The sequence below is a fragment of the Vombatus ursinus genome, unplaced genomic scaffold (assembly GCF_900497805.2).
Source record: "Vombatus ursinus unplaced genomic scaffold, bare-nosed wombat genome assembly UNPS02014784.1, whole genome shotgun sequence".
NCBI lineage: Eukaryota > Metazoa > Chordata > Mammalia > Diprotodontia > Vombatidae > Vombatus > Vombatus ursinus.
In genome coordinates this window covers 11,035,615-11,060,983 of record NW_020954562.1, presented here as the reverse complement: position 1 = coordinate 11,060,983, position 25,369 = coordinate 11,035,615, and the positions used below count along the sequence as shown (strand labels likewise).

Here is a 25,369-nt window from a genome sequence, read left to right as displayed (position 1 = left end):
TTTAAATGCCAAATTGAGGATATATTTGACCCTTGAGATAATAGATAACTAGTGGAGCTAATTGAGGTGAGAAGTGTGTGTGTGTGTGTGTGTGTGTGTGTGTGTGTGTGTGAGAGACATTAAAACATCTTATTTACAGCTGAGTGAAGGATGGATTGTAGGAGGAAGAAACTTGAACCAGGGAAACCAGTTAAATGGTTATTGTAGTTATTCAGATGAGAAGTGATAATGGCCTGAATTTAAGATGGTTATCTGTGTGAATTGTGAGAAGGAAATGTATGTAAGAGATGCTGTGAAAGTAAAAATGACAAAATTTGGCAACACAGTGGATATTTGGGGTGAAGAGAAAGTGAGAATTAAGAATTAAGTGAGAATTAATTACACCAAGATTATGAGCATGGAATGCTGGGAGGATGATTGTACCCTAAACAGTAATAGGAAATTTTGAAAAGAGGAAAGTTTGGAGGTACAGGAAGGGAATGAGGGAAAATAATGAGTTCTGTTTTGGACATATTGAGTTCACTGAGTTCAAATATATGATATCTAAAGGGCAACTGATAGAGTGAGATTTGAGCTCATGTAAGAGACTAAGACCAGAAATATAATCTTAAAATCATATCCATAGAAATTAAAATTGTACCTATAAGAAGTGTTAAGATCATCCAGGGAGATAACATAGGAGGAAAAGAGAAGAGTGTTCGGGTTCAGGTCTTGAGGGGGCACCCAGAGTTATTGAATAGGTCTAAAATAGATGAAGTGGATAAGACAGGGGAAAAGATCCAGCAAAGGAGAATGAAAAACAGCTATCAGGAAAACCAGGAGAAAAGTGTCAGAAAAACCTAGAGAGGAGAGAGTTTCTAGGAGGAAAATGTAATTAGCTGTGTTAAATGTTGCAGAGGGATCTAGTCTGATGAAGATTTGGAAAAGGGCCATTAGATTTGCACATTAAGAGATCATTGATAACTTTGTACTGGTCAATTTCATCTGAGTGGAGAAGTCATAAGCCTAATTGCAGAAAGTTAAAAGAGAAAAGATAAGCATCGAATTAAGATAGCTTTCTCAAGGAGTATAACCAAGATGGGAAGGAGAGATATAGGACAATAACTAGCAGGGATAGTAGGAGCAAGAGTTTTTTGAAGATGAAGAATATGGGCATGTTTGTATGCAGAAGGGAAGAAGCCAATCAATAGGGAGAGATTGAAGGTTATAGAGAGAAATAGAATAAATAATGAGAACAGTCTGCTGGATCATATGAGATGGGATAGGATGGAGGATAAATTGTGAAGGAGTTTGCCTTGTCAAGGAAGAGGACCATCTCTTCATGTAAGATGGATGAAGGAAGACATAATGGTGGAAGATGTCTGAGTGACATGAGAAAATGGGAGAAGAGAGAAAAGAGAATTTTGGGTGAATGGCCTCTTTTTATGGGGGGAGAAATATAAACTAAGATCCTCAGGTGAGAAGGGAGAGAGAATGAGCCATTGAAGGCTCAAGGAAAGAAGGTTTGATCCCCCCCACCCCCATTTAACAATTTCCTACCTTATTCTTGTTAGGTTGGTTCATTGTTTACTTGTTTGTTTGTTTTTTAGCGGTATTTCCATTTCATGTAATCGAAATCTGTTTCTTTTGGAATCACCTCTCACTCTCATTTGTTTAAGAATTCTTTTCTAGATGTATTTTCAAAAGGTTCCTGATATGGTTATTTTCTTTTTTTTTTATATAGTGTTGACACTTATTCAGGTTGTATATCCATTTTGAACTTTTTATGATACTTGATGCAAGATGTTACTCTGAACTTATTTTCTGCCAAACTACTTTCTAAGTTTTCCAGCACTTTTTGTCGGATAGAGCAGTTTGACAGAAACTAAATATAGACCAGTATCTTTTAATATAGACCAAGAAGGTCAAAATAGGTACATGATTTAGACATAAAGGGTGATACCATAAGCAAATCAGGGGACGATGGAAAAATTTACCTGTCATATCTGTGGATAAAAGAAGACTTTATGACCAAACAGAGAGTAATGTAGGATATAAAATGGATAATTTTGATTAAATTAAAATGCTTTTGCATAAACAAAACCAATGTAGCCAAGATTAGAAGGCAAGAGGGAAACTAGGGGGAAAATTTTACAGCAAGTTTCTCTGAGGCCTCATTTCTCAAATATATAGAGAACTGAGTCAAATTTATTAAAAATATAAGTCATTCCCCAATTGATAAATGGTCAAAGGATATGAATAGGAAATTTTCAGATGAAATAATCAAAGCTATCTATAGTCATGAAAAAATACACTAAATCACTGTTGATTAAAGAAATGCAAATTAAAAACAACTCTGAGGTACCATATCACATCTTTCAGATTGGCTAATGTGACAGAAAATAAAAATGTTGGAGGGAATGTGAAAAAATTGCGACACTAAAGCACTGTTGGCAGAGTTGTGGATTGATCCAACTACTCTGGAGAACAATTTGGAACTGTGCCCAAAGGGCTATAGAATTGTTCATATCCTTGGACTCAGCAATACCACTACTCCCAAAGAGACCAAAGGAAAAGGACCTATAGTACATAAATATTCACAGCAATTCTTTTTGTGGTGGCAAAGAATTAGAAATTGAGGGGATGCTCATCAATTGGGGAATGTCTTAACAAGTTGTGGTATATGATTGTGATGGAATATTATTGTATTAAAAGAAATGATGAGCAGGATGCCTTCAGTAAAACCTGGGAAGACATATATGAACTGATACACAGTGAAGTGAGCAGAACTGGGAGAACATTGTACACAGCAATATTGTAAGGATGATCATCTATCAAAGACTTAGCCACTCTTATCAGTACAGTGATTTAAGACAATTCCAAAGGAACCATTATGAAAAAATGCTATCAACGTCCAGAGAGAGAATGATGGGATCTGAATGCAGGTCTAAGCATCTTTTTTTTTTTTTACTTTATTTTTCTTGGGGATTTTTTTGGTCTTTGTTTTCTTTTGCAACATGACTAATATGGAAATGTTTTACGTGACTTTGCATGTATTATTTTTATCAAAATGCTCACCTTCTCAAGGAAGGGAGGAAGAGAATTTGGAACTCAAATTTTTTTTAAAAAAATATTAAAAAAATGTTTAAATGTAATTGAGAAATATTAAATGAAATAAATAAAAATATATTGGGGGAAAGAAAACTCCCCAAATAAATTAATACAGCCCATTGTTAAAAAGAAAAAGAGGGAGTTTTCCCCCAAGTAATTTATGTTCTTTGGGGTTATTGAACACTGCATATTCCATTCCCTTGTTTCTGATTCTTCTTTATTTAGTCTGTTCTTATGATTTCCTTTTTTAAAATTAGAACAAAATAATTTTGCTGAATACTGTTTATAATATGAGGTCTGAAAGTGCTATTTCCCTTCAATTCTTGGGTTTTTTATTTCATTATTTCCCCAAGGTGAATTTTTAATTATTTTGTCTATCCTTATAAAGTACTTCCTGAAAAAAAATAGCATTTTCAGCATCAGTGCTTAGGAAGTGTTGCTATGTTCTGGCATGTTATATTTCTTAATGAATATATACTTTATCCTTTCAAGTGATTCAGTCATTTTAAAATTTTTCATGTTTTCAATCCAATCCTTCTAATTTTTTTTTAGAATTTAATCTACAATATTTAAATTCAAGAAAGTCAGCATCAGATAGGGGATAGAAAACTGATTTTGCTATTCCTTATTCAAGGCCCTCAATCTCTAAACCCAGGCGTTTTCATTGGCTATTCCCCTGTGCCTGGAATGCTCTTCCTCATCTATACTTTCTGGCTTCCTTAAAGTTCCAGCTTCAATGGGAAGCCTTTCCCAATCTTACCCACCCCGCTTCCTTTAATTCTAGTGCTTTTTCTCTGATGATTATTTCCAATTTATCCTGTATATAGGTTGACTGTACATAGTTGTTTGCATGTTTTCTCCTGCATTTGACTCCTTGAATATAGAGACTTTATATCCCCGTTATTTAATACAGTCCCTGGCACATGGTAAGCATTTAACAAACATTTACTAACTGAATGACTTTGAGAGGGCTGAGTTCAAGTCTTACTTCCGACACCTCTATTAGCTGTGAGACCCTCAGCCTTTTTACTTTGCCTTTTAGTGCCTTGGTACCTCTAAGTTAGAAAAGATTGTCCATCTACATTGGATGAAGAAGTTTCCTCATTGGAAGTTCCTCACACCTAAGAAGTCACCAAAAACAAAACCAAAAAAAAAATCTAAATTCAGAATTTAATCTCTTCTATTAAAAGTGTTCATTTTCCAATAACAGAACTTTTAAGTAGTAGTATATATTATATAATTCTCAGACAGTTTACCAGTGTGCTTTAGCTTCTGTTATCTTTGAATTTTCTCTATAGGACATTATATATGTATGAATTTTTTTCTTTCCTTAACTATGTGAGAAATCGATTATATCATTATTAGGTATATTTAGTCACTGCTAAAATAAAATTCCCAGAAATAATATTTTCTATGCTAATTTTAAATTAGCTGGAAAAATTATAATTTTCCCAACAATATGTTTTTAATAAAGTATACTTTTTTCAAATAGAAATGGTCAAAATAATGCAACCTATTCTCTTTTACAGGCCTTAGAGAGTGAATTTGTTTCCTGCCAGCTTCACCAGTGGATCGATCTCATTTTTGGCTATAAACAGCAAGGGCCAGAGGCAGTCCGAGCCCTTAATGTATTCTATTACCTGACCTATGAGGGAGCTGTCAATCTGAGTTCAATAACAGATCCTGTACTGAGAGAGGTAAGCTTCTGTACTGAGACAATAATTTCATTCCCCATTTCAGATGTGTAAGGTTATTTTTGAATGTGTCCTTCCCAAATCTGATAATACTGTATATCATTAACTTTATACTTTTAAAGATATTTATTTCAAATGCTCTTGAGTAGTGTACAGTTTCTTGCATCTCAGCTTTTCATTTGTATTTTAAGGGTTATTTTGTGGATAACAAAATTTCTTAGGAGATTCAGATACCACATAAAAATAATAGTTATGTTAGACTAGAAGGAAAGGTCACAGGAATGGAAGAATAGGGAGCCAAGTAGGTTCAAAGGGAATAGAAGGTCAGGGTGGAAAAGAAGATTGTAAACCAGGTATTAAAGTAAGGAATGAGCCGAAAGCATGTGATCTGGTGGGCCATAGATAACACAATCAGAGATGTGAAAGGATGAAAAGGACTCCATCACTTAACAACCTTCTTCCTTTCTACATTTCTTTTCCTTTCTCTTTTACTTTTGCCTCTCTCTCATTTTTATGTGTCTTTTATTTCCTTTTACCTCATACCTTAGACTTCCCTTAACATTAACTAAAATTGTCCAGGGACCAGAATTCCTATTTGTGGTTCAAAGTAATTTTATTCAAAAAAGCGAATTTTCCAGGCATCATGAAACTCAGAGAATAGGATCATCTAGACTAGTCCTTTGCCTTTGAACTCATTTAAGGCCTGAGCAGAGGTTGCTGAGAGAGAAATATAGCCTCAGTTTTGCATTTCCTTTCACTATTATGGGAAGAGAATTATCCCATCTCCCCCTTTCTTCTACTCTTACAATATTATTTATCACAGCTTTCGATTGGGTTAATTCTGTAGCTGTGGGAAGTTGGGTTGTTTAAGAGACTGTGGTATGATTTTACCATATCCTACTGTCTTTATGATGAACAGAATTTTAAACATTTTGAAATAATGAAGAGGAAGAAACATAGAACTAAATCAAAGGAGATTCTGATTAACAGCAAACTTGCAGAAGAATGAACCCTTTCCCTTCTCTCCTTAGTTGTTTTCTTTATCTTGGCATTAAAAATTCAGGAGAGTGTCACCATTCTCATCATATGTTTTGTCGCAGTCTATGGTTAGGACTACTCATTTCTCTGTCAAGTTGTGTTTCTCTCTTTGTAGTAATGGGATGAGAAGCATTGTGGTGTAGGGGATGCAGATCTAGCTTCTGAGTCAGGAAGACCCATGTTTAGTTCCCACCTCAGACATATTGACTTAGTGAGTCTGAGCAAGTCATGTAGCCTCTCATTGCTTCAGACAACTCTCTTAAGAAACTGGATGTTTCTAGTTGATTTTCTATTGGATTGGTTATGGGAATTTCCTCAGTGGAAGTGTGGTTAAAAAATATATAGTACTAGATCGAGTTTTTAGTTGAGACTCTTTAATGATATTATAAGGAATAAACTATCTGTGCAGTATTTGGTCATTTATCAGTTTTCATTTATCAAAAAATATTTATTTAATGCCTACCATGTCCAAGACACTCTTCATATTTAGATTTCAGGGCCAAAAGCAATCAAAGTATGAGACAACCTGTGTAAGTGAGGTTAGGATCATTAGCCTATAAAATTGACAGAACCAGAGTCTGAACTCATGTATTTTTGGTATAAGTCCAGTGTTCCAACAAACTATGCATTACAGGGAAACTCGAGTCACCACTTTGTACTTGACTTTTCCTCATCTCTAAAATGAATAAGTTAAACTAAAGGATCTTCATAGTCCCTCTGTAAACCATAAGAACTGTTGCTGTCATTTGTGTGAAACCTAGCAATCTGTTTCTAATAACCCATATATCATATATCTTTTCTACTATGCAGTTCCATAACGTTGCAGTGAAACTTTGAGTCAATTGTTTTTTTCTTTCTATGAGGTTCATTTTGATTCCATTGTTTCGTTTTTCTATCCCAGTTGGCTAAATCAATTTTTTTAATGTAGAATCACTGGCATAAGTATATTATGTAAGCAGTAAATATACACATTCAGAATTGTATGGAAGTTGAAATATTTTCTCATTCACTAAAATTATCATTTCAAGAAGGTATTTCTTCATTTGTTATTGATCTTTATTTGATCCCTTCATTTTAGTATTATTTCTTTGATTCTATTCTCTTTTTCCCCTTTCCTTGGTACAGTGAAAAGAATTATGAGTTAGAAATCAGGGGACCTAGATTCAGATCTTTCCTCTGCTGTGTACTAACCATGTGACATTGGGCAAGTCAGTTAAATTCTTTGAACCTCAATTTCCCATTCTTCAAAATAAAGAGTTTGAAACGATGTCCTCTAATGTCCAATGCAGCTCTAAACATCGATTTTTAAGATTCTTTGTATTGATTTATAAACTATTTCTTGTGCACATGGGTTGTCCATATTTAGTTGAAAAGTTTTATGTAATTTTTTAAATGAGAGACTACTTATGTGAAGTGAATAATCATTCCTTCAATTCATTTTTTTAAAATCTAGATTTTTTATTAGGTTTTTTTAATAGTAGACTTTACCAAACCATGTAATTACTGAGCATTATGCATATAGGGAGCATTTTTAATTTTAAAAAATTATTTTAAGTACCAAATAAAATGAGCATTACTGTATACATTGTAGATCAGAAAGCATTCATATGTGGAATTACAAATCTTTATAATGTAGAGCTTGATATATATACATGTATATATACACACATACACACATATACATATATACACATATATGTATATATACTTATACACACATGTATATATGTATATATATGTATTTCTTGTTTTTTGCACAGCCAAAATTTCCCCTTATGCATCTTCCCTTTCTTCCTCCCAGAGAGCCAGTCCATATAGCAAAAAAAAAAAAAAAAAAAAATTATTTAAAGAACAAAAAGAAGACAAGTTTGCTTGACTGAATTGGCCATTATGGTCCACTAGCCAGGGATCAGAATGTACCAGGAATTAATTTCTCATGTTTGTTTTGTGTTCAGGGGACCAAGAAGTGATGCAAATAATCTGAGCCTTTATTTCCCTGAATCACTCAATATTATAGTTTCAGTACCTTTGAAGGAAAATCTAGCCTGACTTGTATAGAGGCAGGGAATTAAAATGCAGAATCTACCACATTAAGATTTTATCAGTTATTTCTTCTCCTCTTAGGATTTAAGAGTTCATCCTTATATAGTGCTTTTTGTTCGATCACTTATTTACCTTTATATATTTATTTCTATTAGTTCCTGTGTTTGCATTTTAAAGTTTTTACTGGGGTCTGGTCTTTTCAACAGGATTTTTTGGAATTTCTTTGTGAAGGTCTATCTCATCTTCCCCCACTTTCTGAGGATTATACTCAGTTTTGCTGAGTAAATTGTTATTCTTTGCTGTAAGCTTATAATATCTCCCAAGTTCTCTCCTATATATTGGTAGCTGCCAAATTTTGTAAGATCCTAACAGATGCTTCTCAGGATTCTATCACTCTGGATGCTTACTTTTTTTTCATTTACCTGGAAGCTCTGGATTTTGGTTGTGACATTCCTGGGTTCATTCCCCCCCCGCAAAGTGACCAGCAGATTTTTTCTAATTTCACTTTGCCAGAGGGGTTCTAATGGGTCTTAGAAGTTTTCCTTCATGATTTCTCAAACTATGATAACCAGGCTCTCTTTTTTTCTTTTTGGTCATGCATTTCAGACAGTCCAATGATTCTTAAATTTTTTTCTCATCAAATTGTTTTCCAGGTCAGTTGTTTTTGATATGAGGTGCTTTATTCAGTCTTTTGACTGTTTCAATATTACTTATTTGTGTAATCATTTACTTTTCTTTGATCCATTCTAATTTTTGCAGTATCTTTTACTTGAGTAAAGTTTTGTAGCTCTTCTGTTTAACTATTCTCCTTCCAAGCATTTCCCCTATCTTTTCCAGTTCTTTTCTTTAGAACTCTCATTTTCTTTACAATATGAATTTTTGACTCTTGCTTCATTCCTTCCAGGATGACCAAGCTCTGTTTTTGTTTGAGGCTTTGCTTGTAGATATGAAATTAGGTGACTATATTGTACATAACTGTACCATGCTTTCATATCATCCTCTGTGACTTGCTTTTGTTCTATGTTCTTGCATGTCTTTTTAAAAATACAAGCAGATTGATTTTTTCTCTGAGCAACCACATGTTTATTTTCGTCATCATCAGAATTATTTTGCATTGGGTTACCAGAATTTCAGTCCTGAAAAGTTACTATCCCTCCCAGATTTTATTTCCACCACTCTGTGAGATCCTTCTTATCCTTTTTTAAAAAATTTTTGAATCAATGCTCTTAAAGTTGAGTGTATATATTGGGCTCTGGCTAAATTTTGTCTTTTCTACTACAAACTCTCAGATAGAATGGTCTTTTTCCCCCAAAGTTCCTGTCAGTTCTCCTTGAAGATCAGTTTCCAAAGATTTCTCTTCATTAGTTCCTCTATCTTTTGAAGAATAGTTTTAGCATTAAGGCAACATGATTATTAACTGTACCAATTTTGTCAGAGCACATGATCCCACAGATTATCAATAAAACTGAAGTCCCCCATTGTCACTATGTTATGCCTTTGTCCCAGGCTTATAATGTGTTTTCTGAATTTTCTGTTTCCTTTTGCTTTCCAGGTAGTCTACCGTACACTCTGATAAGAACACTGCTTTCTCTTTCTTTACCCAAATGCTCTCTGTTGTGCTTCCATGCTTTGTTTCTCGGATTTCCTCATCTGTATATATCTCCTTAACATACCGAGCTCCTCACTACTTCCCTTCCCCTACTCTGCTCCCTCTCCCTTTTACCTCTTTGTTCCTTTTGAATAGGGTATGTACTTTAACAAACATTTTCCAGTTATAGGTTCCATAACATGATGTCTGAGAAATACATGTGAGGTAAATTTCCCACATTTGAATTAGAATCTCAAGTTGAATTTATATGTTATTAATACTTTGTTTATTTACATATAAACAGTTGAGTTCACAGGTTTTTTGTTTGTTTGTTTGTTTTTGGCTTCTTCCTTGAATCTTGCCTCCTATGATTTTCTGAATATCCAACAAATTATTCTTCCTATTTTGAAAATACTCTCTATGATAGCTAGCTTGGTTGATATGAAAGCAATTTTTACCCTCCCTTTTCTTTTATAATTTAAAGCCCTTTGGAATAGATTTGAAGGACTCCAATCAGTCAGTCTTTCAATAAGGATTTATTAAGTTCTTCCTATGTGACTGGCATTGTGCTAGGCTTTGGAGATACAAATCAATAAAACAATCCTTAATTCCAAGTAGTTTACATTCCAGTGGAGGAAATAAGTATATATGTGTGTATGTGCATGTATATGTGTACTGAATAAAGAGAATTAATAAATAAATAATAGTTAAGCACAAGGAAGTTCGATAAGGTTAACACTGGAAGTTGAAGTAATTAGGAAAGACTATACATAGAAGGTGCTATTTAAGCCATATCGTAGAGAAAAAGACAGAATCCATGAGGTACAAACCAGGAAGTAATACATTTCAAAGTAATGTCATTGCAAAGGCACAGAGATTGGAGAAGGAGTGTCATGTGAAAGGAAGAGAGAGAGGGCTAGTTTGTCTGGATGGCAGAGTTCAAGTAGGGGAATTGATGTCCACTGAGGCCAAGAAGCTAGACTGGGGCAAGTTTGTGAAGTGTTTTAAAAGCTAAACAGAGCAGTACGTATTTTATTCTGGAGGCAATAAATGGAAAGATACTAAAGTTAGGGGACCTGCACTTAAGGAAAAGTACTTTGGCAGTATTATAGAAGATGGACTGAAGTGGTGGGACACTTGAGTCCAAGAAATCATTTATAATGCCATTGCAATAATCCAGGGGAGATTTTATTGAAGACCTCAATTGTGAGGAGAGGGAAATGATTGGAAGCAAGAGATAGTGGGAAGGTAGAAATAGCAAGATTTGCCAACTAATTGGATTTGTGGATTTATGGGGAATGAAGAGTAAAGGCACTAGAAGAATGATGGTATCTTTAACAGAACAGGGAAATTTGGAAGAAGAGGATTTTTTTTTCTTTTTTTCGCAGGGGAGGAGATAAAGGATTTCATTTTAGACTCATTGAGTTTAAGTTGGGACGTTCAGCTTAACATAATAGTTAACTGGTGATACAGTCTTGAAGCTTAGGGGAGAGATCAGAGTTGGATATGTCAATGTGAGAGTCATCTGCATAGAGATCATAATTAAACCTATAGAAGTTGATGAGGTTATTAGGAAAGAGAATATAAAGGGATAAGAGAATAGGAGGAACTTATATTCTACTGGGGTGATAAACCATGTAAATGAATAAGTTCAAGATCATTTGATCTTGATAAGAACAAGATCATTTGAAGGCGTGAACATTTACTAGGGGAATCTGGAAGGGCTCCTCATTAGGAAGTGGTACGTGAGTTTTGTATTGACAAAAGCTGAGGATGTGTATTTCAGGAATGGAGGACAACCTCTGAAAAGTCATAAAGGCAGGAAATGGAATAACAAACTTAGGGACCAATGAGTAGGCCAATTTACCTGGAACATGCTTGAGTATATGAAGGAAAAGTAATTTGAAATAAGTCTAAGCAAGGAGGCTGGAAGCAACTTAAAAAGCAGGCCTTCCTTCCAAGGTGGCTACATGAAGCAACACTCCAGGAAAAAAAAAAACACTCTAAAAATAGCACCAGATTGATTAATGATCAAGAAATTCAGTGGGCACCTACATGCATGATTGCCACAGAAATGCACAAAAATTCAGTTAGGAGACTATGGGCAATAGGAAAGGGTGCCCTCCAGAAAAGCTGATATCTGTGCTTAGGCAAACAAGCAGTTAGCCTCCTAGCCTCCGAACCAGAGACATGTAGCCTGTAGAAAACTTTGCTTCATTGAGAATATTCCAGGATAATTAAAAATTCACGTCATGGACCTTGGAAGCCGTATCAGCAATGGCAGCACTAAGAAACCATAAGGACCTATAGATCCATCACATTAAATATCAGAGATCCAGGGAAGCCTTAACCCCAGGAAGTGGATATCCATGCAGGAACCCAGGTGACACAAGTGAAAACCAGTCATGGCCTGGCACACAATCCGTGAGGACAGGACCTGTAGCCTGCGCCTGGCAAAAGCCCCTATTCAGGACCTAATGCTTTGATAGTTGTACAAACACATGGAGATGCAGACCACTATAAAGAATTATAGGGACAGCTAGGTGGCGCAGTGGACAGAACTCCATGGAGTCAGGAGGACCTGAGTTCAAATCCAGTCTCAGACACTTGATACTTACTGTGTGACCCTTGGGCAAGTCACTTAACCCTGATTGCCTTACCAAAAAGCAAAAAAAAAAAAATTATATGTATATATAAATATAATATATTACCATTATAATGCATACAGTGAATCCTGAAAATCCACATAGAAGGAAAAAGGAATTCCTAAACAATAGCAAGCAGAGATTTGGGAAAAATAAAAATTTTCCACAAGGACTACTTAGAAGAAATGAAGCAAAATATTTTGTTAATGAAATTAATGTCTGGACAAAAGAACTAAGAAAATTAGTAACTTAGAAGAAATAGTAGTAAACCTTACCCAAGAAACAGGCTGAAAATTAGTATAGAACAAAGAGAAATCAGAGACTCCAGGAGAGAGTAATAATTATTAGAACAAAATAATAATAATGATAATGGTAATAACAATAACAAAGCTATCGCTTATATAGCTCTTTATGGTTTGCAAAATGCTTTACAAACATGATCTCATTTGATCCCCACAAAAACCCTGGGATTATTATCACCACTTTACAGATGAGGAAACTGAGGCAAATACCAGTTGTGTGACTTGCCTGGATAACAAGGCTAATAAATATCTGAAGCAAGATTCAAACTCATGTCTTTCTGACTCCAAATTCAGCACTCTATCCACTGTATCACCTTACTGCCTCAAAAATTAAGTTTAAAAAAAGAGAGAGAAGAAAATGTAAGCTATCTGGTCTCAAAAATAATTCACCTGGAAAAAGAGGTCAAGGAGAGATAGTTAAAGAATCTTTAGACTTCCTAAAAACCATGTCTTTAAAAAAAAAAAAAACTCTGGCCACAATATTTCAAAATAGTATTAATTAAAACTACCTAGAAAACTGAGGACAAATGGGAAATTGAAAGAATCTAACAACTGTCCTCTGAAAGAAGCCCCAAAAGGAAAACTAGCAGGAATGTCAGTTAAAATCTAGAGCTTCCACATCAAAATAAAATTTTTGCAAACAGCCAGAAAGAAAGAGTTCAAGTACCAAGGATCCACAGTCTGAATCATACAAAATCTGGCAGCTTCTACTGTAGATGAAAGGATATGTTAGAATACACTGAAGGCAAAATATGAAAGGAAAAGAAGAAAGCCTCACAACCAACAATAACTGAGCCTGCAAAACCGAGTATAACATTACAGGAAAACATGTGTATCTTTAATGGAATAGAGGACTTTGAAGCAATCTGTTGAAATGACCATGCCTGAGTAAGAAGTTTGAAAGGGAAATATAAGAGTCAAGAGAATCACAGAAAGGCAAATTTATTTGAACAAGATATTGGATGGGGAGTGTAAGATGTTTAAGTGCTTACTTCCTAATGAGGAAGAAGAAAGAAGTGTTTATTTTCAAAGGGTATTGATTGAATTAAACAAAAAAAGAAAGAGAATTAGTTCTATACTGAATATTTTAAGAGGGAAAAGATAATGGAGAGTTAAGAGAATACACTAGTGTCAAAAGAAAAATGCAAAGAGAATATGCATTTATATAGCACCTACTAGGTGTCAGGCACTGTGCCAAGTGCTTTATAAGTATCTCACTTAATCCTTAAAACAATCTTGCAAAGTAAGTGCTATTATTATCTCCATTTCACAGTTGAAGAAACTGAGACAAATAGAGGTAATGTAACTTGCCCAGAGTCATGCAGCTGCTAAGTGTCTAAGACCAGACTGTAACTCAGGTCTTCCTGACTCCAGGCCTAGTACCTCAAAAAAGGTCAAATTTGCTATTTGTCATGATTTGGAGGATAGGGGGTTGAGAAGAAGATTGCAAAATATGGAGCAACAGTATGAGGAATGGGTATTAGGTGAACCTTATTCTTATATGATAGAGACAAAGGAGGCTCAAAAACACACACAGTGCACTTAGATGTATAAATGCCAAGCTGAATGAATCAAAGGCTAGAATTAAGGTTTCCAGGAGAGATGTCAACAATCTCAGATATGCAGATGATACCACTCTCATGGGGAAAAGTGAAGAGGAAGTAAGCTTCTTGATGAGAATGAAAGAAGAAAGTATAAAACCTGGCTTGAAACTTAATATAAAAAAAAAAAAAGACCAAAAAACCCAAGATCTTGGTAACTGGTCCTATCACTTCTTGGCAAATAGAGGGAGAAGAAATGGAAGCAGTGTCAGATTTTATATTCTTGGGCTCAAAGATAACTTCAGATGGTGACTTCAGCCATGACATTAAAAATTGCTTGCTCCTTGTAAAGAAAACTATAGCAAATCTAGACAGCATACTAAAAAAGCAAAGACATCATCCTGTCGACAAAGGTCCACATAGTCAAAGCTATGGTTTTTCCAGTAGCAGCAATTGGCTGTGAGATTTGAACTCTAAGGAAAGCTGAGCACCATAGAATCAACACTTTGAAATTGGGGTGCTACAGAAGATTTTTGAGAGTCCCTTGGACAGTAAGATCAAATCAGTCAATACTTAAAGAAATCAATTCAGGCTGTTTACTGGAAGGTCAAATACTGAAGCTGAAGCTTAAATACTTTGGCCACCTAATCAGAAGATGGATCTCAGTGGAAAACCCCCTGATGTTGGGAAAGATTGAGGGCAAAAAGAAAAAAAAAGCCAAAGAATGATATGGATAGATGGTATCATGGAAACAATGAACATGAACTTGGACAGACTTTGAGAGACAGTGAAGGATAGAAAGGCCTGACATGCTATGGTCTATGGGATCACAAAAAGTTAGACAGGACTGAATGACTGAACAGCAACATATAAATAAACCAAATTCAACAGGGAAAGAGAGGGAGATGAGGGGAGAGAAGGTTAAGAGGGAATACTTGCAAGGTAATCAGACTTCTAGGTCTGAAGTTGGTGTAGGGATTAAAAGGACAAAAAGAAAAATCTGGTAATTGAAGTAGTGTCCATCATTTGGGAAATGACTGAACAAATTCTGATATATGAATGTAAGGAAATATTGTTGCACTGTAGGAAATAACAAAAGAGACAATGTCATAGATTCTTGAGAAATATGAACATATGGAGAGTGAAGTGAACAGAGCCAGAAGTACAATGACAACATTATAAATAAAAGCAACTTTGAAAGTCCTAAGAACTCTGATCAAAGTAATGACCAGCCATGCCTCCAGACGACCTGTGATAAAGCATGTTATACACACCTCGCAAGACAATGGTGATGAACTCAAAGTGTGAAGGAAAGCAGACATATTTCAACATGACCAGGATGTGGATTTGTTTTACTTGATTCTGCTTAATTGTTACAAGGGTTTTCCCCCATGTTTTGAATTGGGTATAGGAGAAGGACAGAGTGTTGATAGTGATGCCAGTAAAAGAAGAGGACCATTGGAACATTTTTAAATTTTTAAAAATTTTTTATTTTTAGGCAATTGGGGTTAAGTGACTTGCCCAGGGTCAAACAGCTAGTGAGTATCAAGTGTTTAGTCTAAGGCTGAATTTGAACTCAGGTCCTCCTGACATCAGGGCCGGTGCTCTATCCACTGCACCACGTCGCCGCCCCTATTGGAACATTTTTAAAGCGAACAGAACAAATTGCTCTCAGAAGAAATATTGCTATTAGTCATATTAAAGAATGAACCAGTCACTAATAAGAAAAATGCAAATCAAAATAACCTTGAAATTTCACTTCACACTTTGCAATTAGCATAGATAACAGAGGATGAGGATTGTCCATGTTTAAGCCATTGTGGAAAGATAGACATACTAGTGTGTTGTTGGTGGAGCTGTGAATCACTACAATTATTTTGTAAAGCAATTTGGAATTATGCAGATAAAATTACTAAAATGTCCATAACCCTTTCATCCAGAGATTCCATTACTAGGTTTGTACCATAAGGTGGCCCTTGATAAGAAGAAAGTCCCCAAATATGTAATCAAATTAAATTATCTATACACAGTGCTTTGTAAACCTTAAAAATATATAGAGGCCAGCTACTGGGATTGTCATACACCCAAATAGCAGCACTTTTTGTGATAGCAAAGAATTGTCAACCAAGTAGATGCCTATATGTTGGGGAATGGCAAAACAAATTATGGTACATGAGTGGTATAGATATAGAATATTACTGTAACTTAAGAAATGACAAACGTAATGAATATGGAGAAGCATAGAAAGATTTGCAGATCCAGAGTAAAGTTAGCAGAGCCAAGAAAAAGTATACACACTGAACACAATATAGGCAAAAAAAAGAACAATCACCCACACAAAAATCAAAAGGGAATATTAGAAAATTGTAAAGAACAAGCTTGACCCCAAAGCAGAGTTATGAGGTGACACTCCCACCCCACTCCTTTGCAGAGGTGAGAGATTTACAAGTTTTGTAAATTGTGCCTATTTTCATACTTTGTTAATGTATTGATCAGTTAAACTGATTGTTTTCTTCTTTTTCTTTTTTGGTATAAAGATATTATTTGTTATAATAGATGGCCTTCTGAGAAGAGGAAGGGATAGTGGGGGAAATTATGGTGATGTAAGAAAAACAGAAAAATCAATAAAAAGGTTTTTTTAAGTGCACACAGGAGAAGAGAAGGCAGCAGCTTTCTGTAATAAAGAAATGGCAGAAAAATTTTGAAAGTAATATGCTGAATTAATTACAGTTTTTTAGTAAAGCTTGGAGTATGGGCTTATATGCAGTCCCCTTTTTGTATTCTTTATATATAGAAATGTTCATTTGTTTTTTGATGTTTGATAAGACTAAAAGATTTTAATTTTTTTTAAAAGGAAAATTTTACCGGAGCTAAATTAGGAAAAGCTTTAAAATGCCAAGCTAAGAATTATCTTTTACCCACAAGTGTTACATTTCCATCTTTTATGAAACTTAAATTTCCTTTATTGGATCATTATCTGTTGTCATTCCACCTGTTCAATGCCTAAACCTCTTTTTCATTCTCGTTGTAATCTCCATTCTCTCCATTCTTCAGTTTTTTTCCCAGGCCAACATAGGTTATACTTTTTTCCTGCTTCCCTGTTTTGATTCCTTGGTTACTTAATTCAACTCTACATTCTCTTCTTCTGTCAAGTCCCTTTCCCTTCGTTTATTTTATGCTGATTTTGCTTTGCAAGGTCTCAGCCTTGAATTCTTCCAGCACCTCCTTCACATCCCTCATACCTTGTTCTGTGCTGTTGAATGAAGATGGAAAAAAATAATGAAATTGTTGACTGGGTCCACTACAAATTTGTTACATAATCTCAAGTGGAGTCCTGTGGCAGTCTTTTTATGCCTACCTGATTCACCATCCACTCACCACAGTGTCTTTTCCAAATCTTTTCATCTCTTTTCCTACCTTCCTTGACTTGTCCTCCTTCTGCTCTCTCAGCAGAGAATGCTGCTCATATTTCACTAAAAAATATCGAGGTCATTCACCTTCATCTTGCATCACTCAAGTTGTCTTTTGCCACTATATCCTCCTTAATCCTTATCTCACATAGAGGTAGCCCTTGTCTCTGCCAAGACAAACTCTGCATGGAGAAGTGATCCCATTCCATCACACCTTCTGCAACAGATTGCCTCCTCTATCATCCTCACTTTCTAATCTTAAGTTTCTCCCTCTGTCCTTTTCACAAAGGATATAGAGTACCAAGATGGGCATTCAGGAGGCAAGGGGGGAGTACAATGCAGAACATGGGTTTCGAACCATAGACCTTGGGTTTAAATCACAGCTCTGCCACTTTTTACCTTTTTGACTTCAGGAAAGTTCCTCTTTGCCTAATTATGTCATCAAAAGCATAGAAGAATACTGTATTTTCCCCTGTTCTCTTCCCAACTGCTATTTTTAAAGAATCTTTGTTTTCTATAGAGCTTATTTTCACCATTATATTTATACAGTACATATGCACTGTCAGTAACCTACAAATCATGTTTTTACCCAGGGTATGAGAAAAGCTGTTTCACTCAGGAAAGGCTTTATATAAATTCCACTGTGCCCCTCCCCTTTCTGAATAGTTAATACGTATAGAATAGTGAGTAAACATAAAAATTATCTATGAATGGGCACTAAATGATGAAAAGAATAACAGAAAAGAATAATCAGAATAAAAGCCTACAGCACATTAAATTTTTATGTAGTTCTAAATTTTTATAAAACATCTGGCTCATATATTATATGTATGGGAATATAATATATGTTTATACATATGTATATGTTCTTATATATGTATATATTTATGTGTGTGATCTACATTTACAGAAATCATAAACTGGAATGAGTCACTTAGGGAGAAATATTGTAATTTGTTTTAAAATTTGCTGTTGCCCAATTTAAGGATACATAGATTTTAACTCTTATGTTGTTTATACTTAAAAATTTCTTGCTTTTATGTGCTACTGTCATCTCTAACTCTACTGTGATTCTCATACCCTTCCCCAATATCCAGTATATAGTTCTTTACAGATGGTGTTCACTTAAAATCTGGTTAGCTAATTCATTCAATTGGATTTTATTTACTTGCCTTTAATTTTATTCCACCCAGAAAAACATCATTACCTCATTCTTTCTAACACCAAGTCAAAATTCCAAGAAGCAGTAGTATTGTTTAGAAAAAGAAAAAGAATCAGTAAATTTGAAGGACAGATTTGCATTTATATAAATGCTATCCTTAAAAACCAGCAACCAAAAATACTACTTTCTTATTTGACCTCCAGAGAAGTAGAGGCAATCAATTATAACCTCTCAAAATTGTAGGATTTCAAGACCAATAAATAAACATTGGTTTTAATTTAAAATACCTTTCTGCATTACCACCCAATTAAAGTATTAAGTGATTCTGAGACACTTTAGATCCAAGTTGAGGTTTTTTTTTTCCTTTTTTAGAAATCTAAGTTCTAGCATGCATATTTTTCCAGAATAAGTCTTTCATCCACACAAAAAATCTTTTGATCAGTATGTCCATCTCTATTATTTTATTTTAAAAATTCAGGATGTTTAGCTGCCATATTCTCATCTGCACTGACTGGCCCTCTAATGACTCTAACATTATGGAATTGAACTAGCTTTTTAAAGTGATTATAAAAGTTCCTTCACTGTCCACTTCATTTTCAGTTTTTTTCCACTGTCTTTTGTCTAAATGACTGCTGTGCTGAGAGGAATGATTTTCTTTTATTGTGATCCTCAATCTATATGGCTAAAGGCACTTCATTTATGTTATTGTAATTCTAATATTTCTTATAGTTATTTACAAACCACTAAAAAAACTAATGCATAATAATCTTCCATACTATAGGTTTAGACATTCTGTCATTTCATCCTGTTTGAGAGTTACTATGACCACCTTCATTCTCTTCACTTCTTTTCTGCACTAGCATTGTTTCCATCTGAAGTATTTTTTCATTTGTCCATTTTGTTAAGGGCTCTTCTTAGAAAAATTAACACAGCTGTTGGTACTTGCACATCAGAGTTGCACATCACATCCACATGAGATGATAGAAAAGTTTAGACAGTGTAGGAGTGTGTTAAAACTGTCAGTTAGCTCTCGTGGCTCACATTCACATTAATTGAATTTTGGCTTGCATTAAATGTGACTTAGTATTTTATAATTCATACTAAATCAAATTTTGCATTGTTCAAACTTGCATTAATCTCAACCTAGCTCTCCTAAGAAGATACAGGTTTTGTTTTACATAACAATCCATATAAATCAGAATTTTGAAATATAAAATAAATCCAATGGGTAAAAGATGAAAGTATGATACATACTTTCCATCTCCCCTATTACAGTGTTGGCTTTTTGCATGCAAGGATCATGTCTTACATGAACAAGTGGCTGCACATCTATTCTCTTTAGTGCTCACTTGCAAGGTTAAGGAACAGAATATTATTCTCACTTTATGTATTCCCTTTATTAGTATTATGGCACAGTAATCATGGAATAGAAGTGAGAGAGAATACAGGGATGCTTGTGAACTGTGCTTTGTAGTTCCAAGGTTGGTAGGAAGGGGAAGAGTTGGAGAAAATGAAAGTGAATGAAAGTTCAGAACTGGGTTCCACTAGACCCCTTAGCAGTTCCACCAAGGAACTTAAGAGAGGCGAATAATGGGAAGACTACTAGTATATGGATCTCTTGAATTGAGCTGAGCCGTGGTTGTCAAAATTGTGGTTTGGGTGGTTAGAAAGAACATTGTGGTAAGAGTTAGTGGGCTGCGTCCTGAGGAAAGATTGGCTGAGGAGGGGAAATACAGTGCAGCCATAGCATCCTCAGTATTTTCTCTGGGGTCTTTGTCCTTTGTGTCATCATTGTCATCTGTGGGAGTATCCACTGGTGCCTTTTGGGTGCATAGTTTGCATTGTATCAGCTAGATTCTGAAAGATGTAAGCTCAAGCCCAGACTTGGACGTTTATCAGCTATGTGACACTGGGCAAGTCACTTAACCTGTTTGTTTCAGTTTCCTCAATTATAAAATGGGGATAATATTAGTACCCACCTTGCAGGATTGTTGTGAAGATGAAATGATGTATTTTCAAATATTATACTAATTTTTTAAAAGCACTTAGCGCAGTTTCTGGCACATAGTTTGCAATACACATACACTTGTGTGTGTGTGTGTGTGTGTGTGTACTTATTCTCTTTTTTTCCCCTTTCCCTTCCCTTCCCTTCAACCGTCACTCACAGAATACTTCAGAATTGGCAAAGTGATGATGAGAGGTATGGTCAAAAACGTGCTAGAGGTGCCTAGTTGAATTTACTCCTGATTACCCACTTGTAGAGAAAGAGTCCAGTGGTAGTCATATGTAGTACTACTGTTCTAGGTAATTCATTTTATATCAGTTACTTTTCTACATGTTTGATTCTATTGTATTTATAGTCCTATTTAAGACAATTTCCCCATTTCTAATACCTGTATCATTCTTGTTTAGTGTATTCACAGCAAAGTTGTCAATAAAATGAATGGTTCATCCACTTATGGCAGTGTTATAGGAGGAATTCTTGGTTGAGTAAGAATTAGATTAAATGATTTCTGTGTACCCTTCAAACTCTTTAGAGTCTGTTATTTTTGTGAATTTATTCAGTGAAAAATACAACCCTCAATATATTGATACAACACATAGAGGGCATCAGTTTGTTTTGAAAATCACACATTGAAAGGGAAATAACTTGTACTCAAAATATTAATGTTTACTAAAATAATTCATTGCTTAAGAAAACTGGGAATATGGGGAAGAAAATTATTTGAGAACTTAAGTGTTGATGAGAATCAGTGCAATAAATACTGAGTGCCTACTATATACAAGGATTTGTGATAGATAAAATAATGAACGAGATAGTCCCTGGCTTTGAATATTCTCTTATTACCAACTTATTCAACTGGATATCCTCTAGGCACATCAACCTTAACGTATCTAAATCAGAATTCATCATATTACACATATACACACAGAGACCCATTCTTTATCTAGACCTCTCTATTTCTTTTGAAGGCAGCATTCTTCCAGTCACCTGTGTTCACAATCTTGGGCTGTCATCTTTCACCCTTCCCCCTTTGTTATTCTCCCATATCACCTTAATGGTCAAAAAGCACCATTTCTACTAATGTAAATCTCTCATCCATTTCCTTCCCTTTTCTCCTGCAGCCACTAACCTAGGATGCAAGCCCTCACCACTTAGTGCTTAGACTTTTGCACTATCTGGTCTCCTTGCTTTTAATCTCTCCCTTCTCCAATCTTTGTAGTATCATAATCTGATTTTTTTTTTAAAAAAAAGAAAATCCATCTGATACAAATGTCTAACTTGGAGCAATTGATTAGCTAAGACTTTATTAGATTACACAAAATACAGGGTTTTTTTTTAAAGCCACAATATATAAAGTCAAAAATTACAAGATATCAGATAAGATAAGAAGTGAGAAAAGTCCATTGTATTTAACTGTTTAAAAGTCTTTAGTAGTAACCTTAAAAATCTTTAACCTTGGGAAGAACAATTTGAGTCATAGTAGTGGGGTTTGCAAGAGATTGAGGAGTATGTAAGAGATGAAAAAGTAGAGAAAATAAATGTAGATTACTTTTTAAAAAAATTTTAATATTTTTTACAACCCATTAATCCTTCATTGACCCTTCTCTTGCAATAAAGAAAAAAACTAAGCAAAACTGAATAGCAGAATTACTTTGTGATAAAGTATATAACATTGCATTCTCTATATGTAAAAGGAGGTGCTATCACCCATCAGTGTCTTTACATTGCTTTACATTAGCAGTAAGTGATGAGGATGGGATTAAAATAGTGAGGATGCCATTTCTGAATAAGCTACAAGATAGATTTCTGAACTCAGACTTTTGATGCGTCCTTCCTCTGTCTGGTGCTAAGACAACCAGACTGGTCTGGGTCTGAAGTTCCTTTATGTCCCTTGTGAAGAGGACCTGCCTTTTCCCTATCAGGGCTTTAGCCCAATTCATTTTAGTTTGTTCCAAAGGTTATGAATGTCATCGATAGTAAGCCACAATTTTGACTTATGTTCTCCCTCATCCCATTGTGATTACAATCTCACTGTGCCTTGGTAGAGATCTACCAAATAAAAGAAACTTGTTCCATGATTTGGTCTAAGGGACTGAGATTGTTCTCAGAATCACAGAATTTTGACATTGTAAGAGACTTAAGTGTGCTTAGTTTAATCATTTTTCAGTCATGTCTGACTCTTTGTGATCCGATTTGGGGTTTTCTTGGCAAAGATACTGGTGTGGTTTGCCATTTCCTTCTCCAGCTAATTTTACAGATGAGGAAACTGAGACAAACAGGCTAAAGCGACCTACCCAGGGTCACACAGCTAATGCCTGAGGCCAGATTTGAACTGGGGAAGATGAGTCTTCCTGACTCCATGCTAGCACTCTATCCACTTAGTGTCCATCGAGCCCAAGTTATGCTCAAAAAAAGAATCCTTAGTAAAGCATATCTGTCACATGATCATCTAACTAGTCCCTGCATGAAGACCTCCACTGAGCAGGAGAAGGGGAATCCACAGCTTCTTGAGAAGATCAGTTCTCCATTTGGATAACTCTAATTGTTAGAAAATTTTTCATGACATCAAGCTACATTTGATTCTGCAATGTAGAGTCACTGCTCCTAGCTCTGCTGTCTTTTAGCCATTATGGCATACATTATTGCTGTCATCATTCTATATATTGCTTTTCTGGTTCCATTTATTTGATTCTCTATTAGTTGATTCAAATCTTCCTGTGTTTCTCTGAATTCCTCCTAGCAGCAAACTAATCATCAGTTACATTTTTAAGCACAATTTATTAAAGTCATTTCCCAGTTTGTTTTATTTTTTTGCTGCCATCAAAAAGTGTTCCTATGGATATTTTGGTGTGTATGGAATTTGTCCTTCTATGTAGATGATTTTTGCTACCAGTGTGGCCAAACACTGTGTTCAGGAATAGCACCTCATTTATCTGTTATTGTTATAGAATGAGATAATTTTCAACAGTAAATTGTTCAGATCACAGAAATGTACTCCTTTAAAATTTGTTGACCTTTAAAACCTATTTTTCTCAACTAGTTTATTTCTCTGTATTCAGAAGCAGAGTATATGATATGGTTTAACTTATTCTTGACGATTCAGACATTATTATGAATGTTATTTTTTTCCTGTGTTAGAGGGGCATAATCAAAAAAGGATACTAATAGAGTAAGGACTCTTTATTCTGTAAAACAGCTGGGGAAACTGAAAAGGCTAGCACAAATTAAATTTAGGATGTCCAGGGACGTATTAACCAAGGGTGCATGAGTCTGTTAATTTTTAAATGATTTTTATAAGTAAAGATAATTGGTTTCCTTCAAAATCTTATGTTTTATTTTATGCATTTAAAAACATTCTGAGAAAGAATTGTCAAAAGTATCCATGACTCAAAAATGTAGAACCCCTGATTTAGACCAATATCTCATACGACATAACACAATATGCTAGAGATACGTGCTTGGTCTTAATATGTAAAAATCATATCATAAACAAATTTGAGAAGAAAAGAATATACTTCTCATAACTCTAACCAGGGATTACATTATTAACTAAGTAAGATACAGATGTCATGAAAGATAAAATGGACAATTTCAATTGCATAAAATTACAAAACTTGGACACACCCAAAAAAAGTGTAGTTAAAATTTAAATCTAAAGGGAAACAGTTAACTTTAGGAAAAATACTTGCAGCAAATGTCCCTGATAAAGGTCTGCTGTATAAGTTTATATAGGGAATTGATGCAAATATATGAGAACAAAAGCTGTTCCCCAAAATGATCAAAGGCTATGAATTAGCAGTTTTCAAAAGAACTGCAAACTATCAATAAATATAAAACAAGTCTGAGGTTCTACCTCACACTTACGGGATTGGCAAAAAAAATAACAAAAGAAGAAAATGGAAATTGTCAAAAGTGCTAGGGGAGGACAGGTATAATAATACACTGTCGATAAAGCTGTGAATTGATCCTACCATTCTAGAGAGCAATTTGGAGCTATAGTCCAAAAGTCACTAAATTGTGCATGCCCTTTGATCCAGTGATATCACTACTAGGCACATACCCCTAAATAGATAAAAAAAAGAAACAGAGAGGAAAAAAACAAAGATAGAAAAATATTTGTTGCAAAACTTTTTGTTGTAACAAAAAACTGGAAACAAAGTGGGTCCATGAATTAGGGAAAAGCTAGATAAATTACAGTATGTGAACGTAATGGAATATTACTATGTCATAAGAAGTGACAAAAAGCTTCAGAGAAACCTACGAAGACTTGTATGAACCGATGGCTGAGTTAAGTGAGCAAAACCACGAGAACAATTTATACAGTTACTACAACATTGTAAAGAAAGACAACTTTAGAAGACACAACTCAGGATATCAGAAAACTAATGGATCTAGCTTCCCACCTCTTAGCAGAGGAGTGATAGACTGCAAAAAAGGTATGATAACATACACTTTCATACATAGCCAATCTGGTGGTTGATTTGTATTGCTTAATTCTATTTACTAGTTAAAATGAAGAACCTCTATGGGGCAGCAGGGGTACGAAGGGTGGGAAAGTTGATGAGTAATGATAATGATGTAGAAGAACAAAACAAAGAAAAGAATGGAAAGAACAGTAATGAAACATTTTTAAAATACATAGAAATGAACATAATGAAGGTACAGAAGGAGTCATGGGTAAACAGGATAGTTTTGTTTCTATTATGTTAAATTTAATATACATTCTAAAAGACAAACTACATAAAAAGTTCATAGTTTTATAGACAATCTTATTTGGTCCACATGTTGAAATGTTAGTATTTGTTGATATTGTTAGTAATAAAAATGAAAAAAATATTTAAAGAATACAGA

General features: G+C 34.7%; 1 protein-coding gene across 7 annotated transcripts in view; it reads left to right on the top strand.

Moving 5' to 3' along the window:
* The window catches only part of LRBA (LPS responsive beige-like anchor protein), a 676,054-nt gene that overhangs the window by 574,732 nt on the left and 75,953 nt on the right, over positions 1-25,369 (top strand). For all 7 annotated transcript variants that reach the window (XM_027866938.1, XM_027866942.1, XM_027866935.1 and 4 more), the window contains one exon: positions 4,620-4,787. In XM_027866938.1, the coding sequence (XP_027722739.1) occupies positions 4,620-4,787 (168 nt within the window). The remainder of the gene's footprint in view (positions 1-4,619; positions 4,788-25,369) is intronic.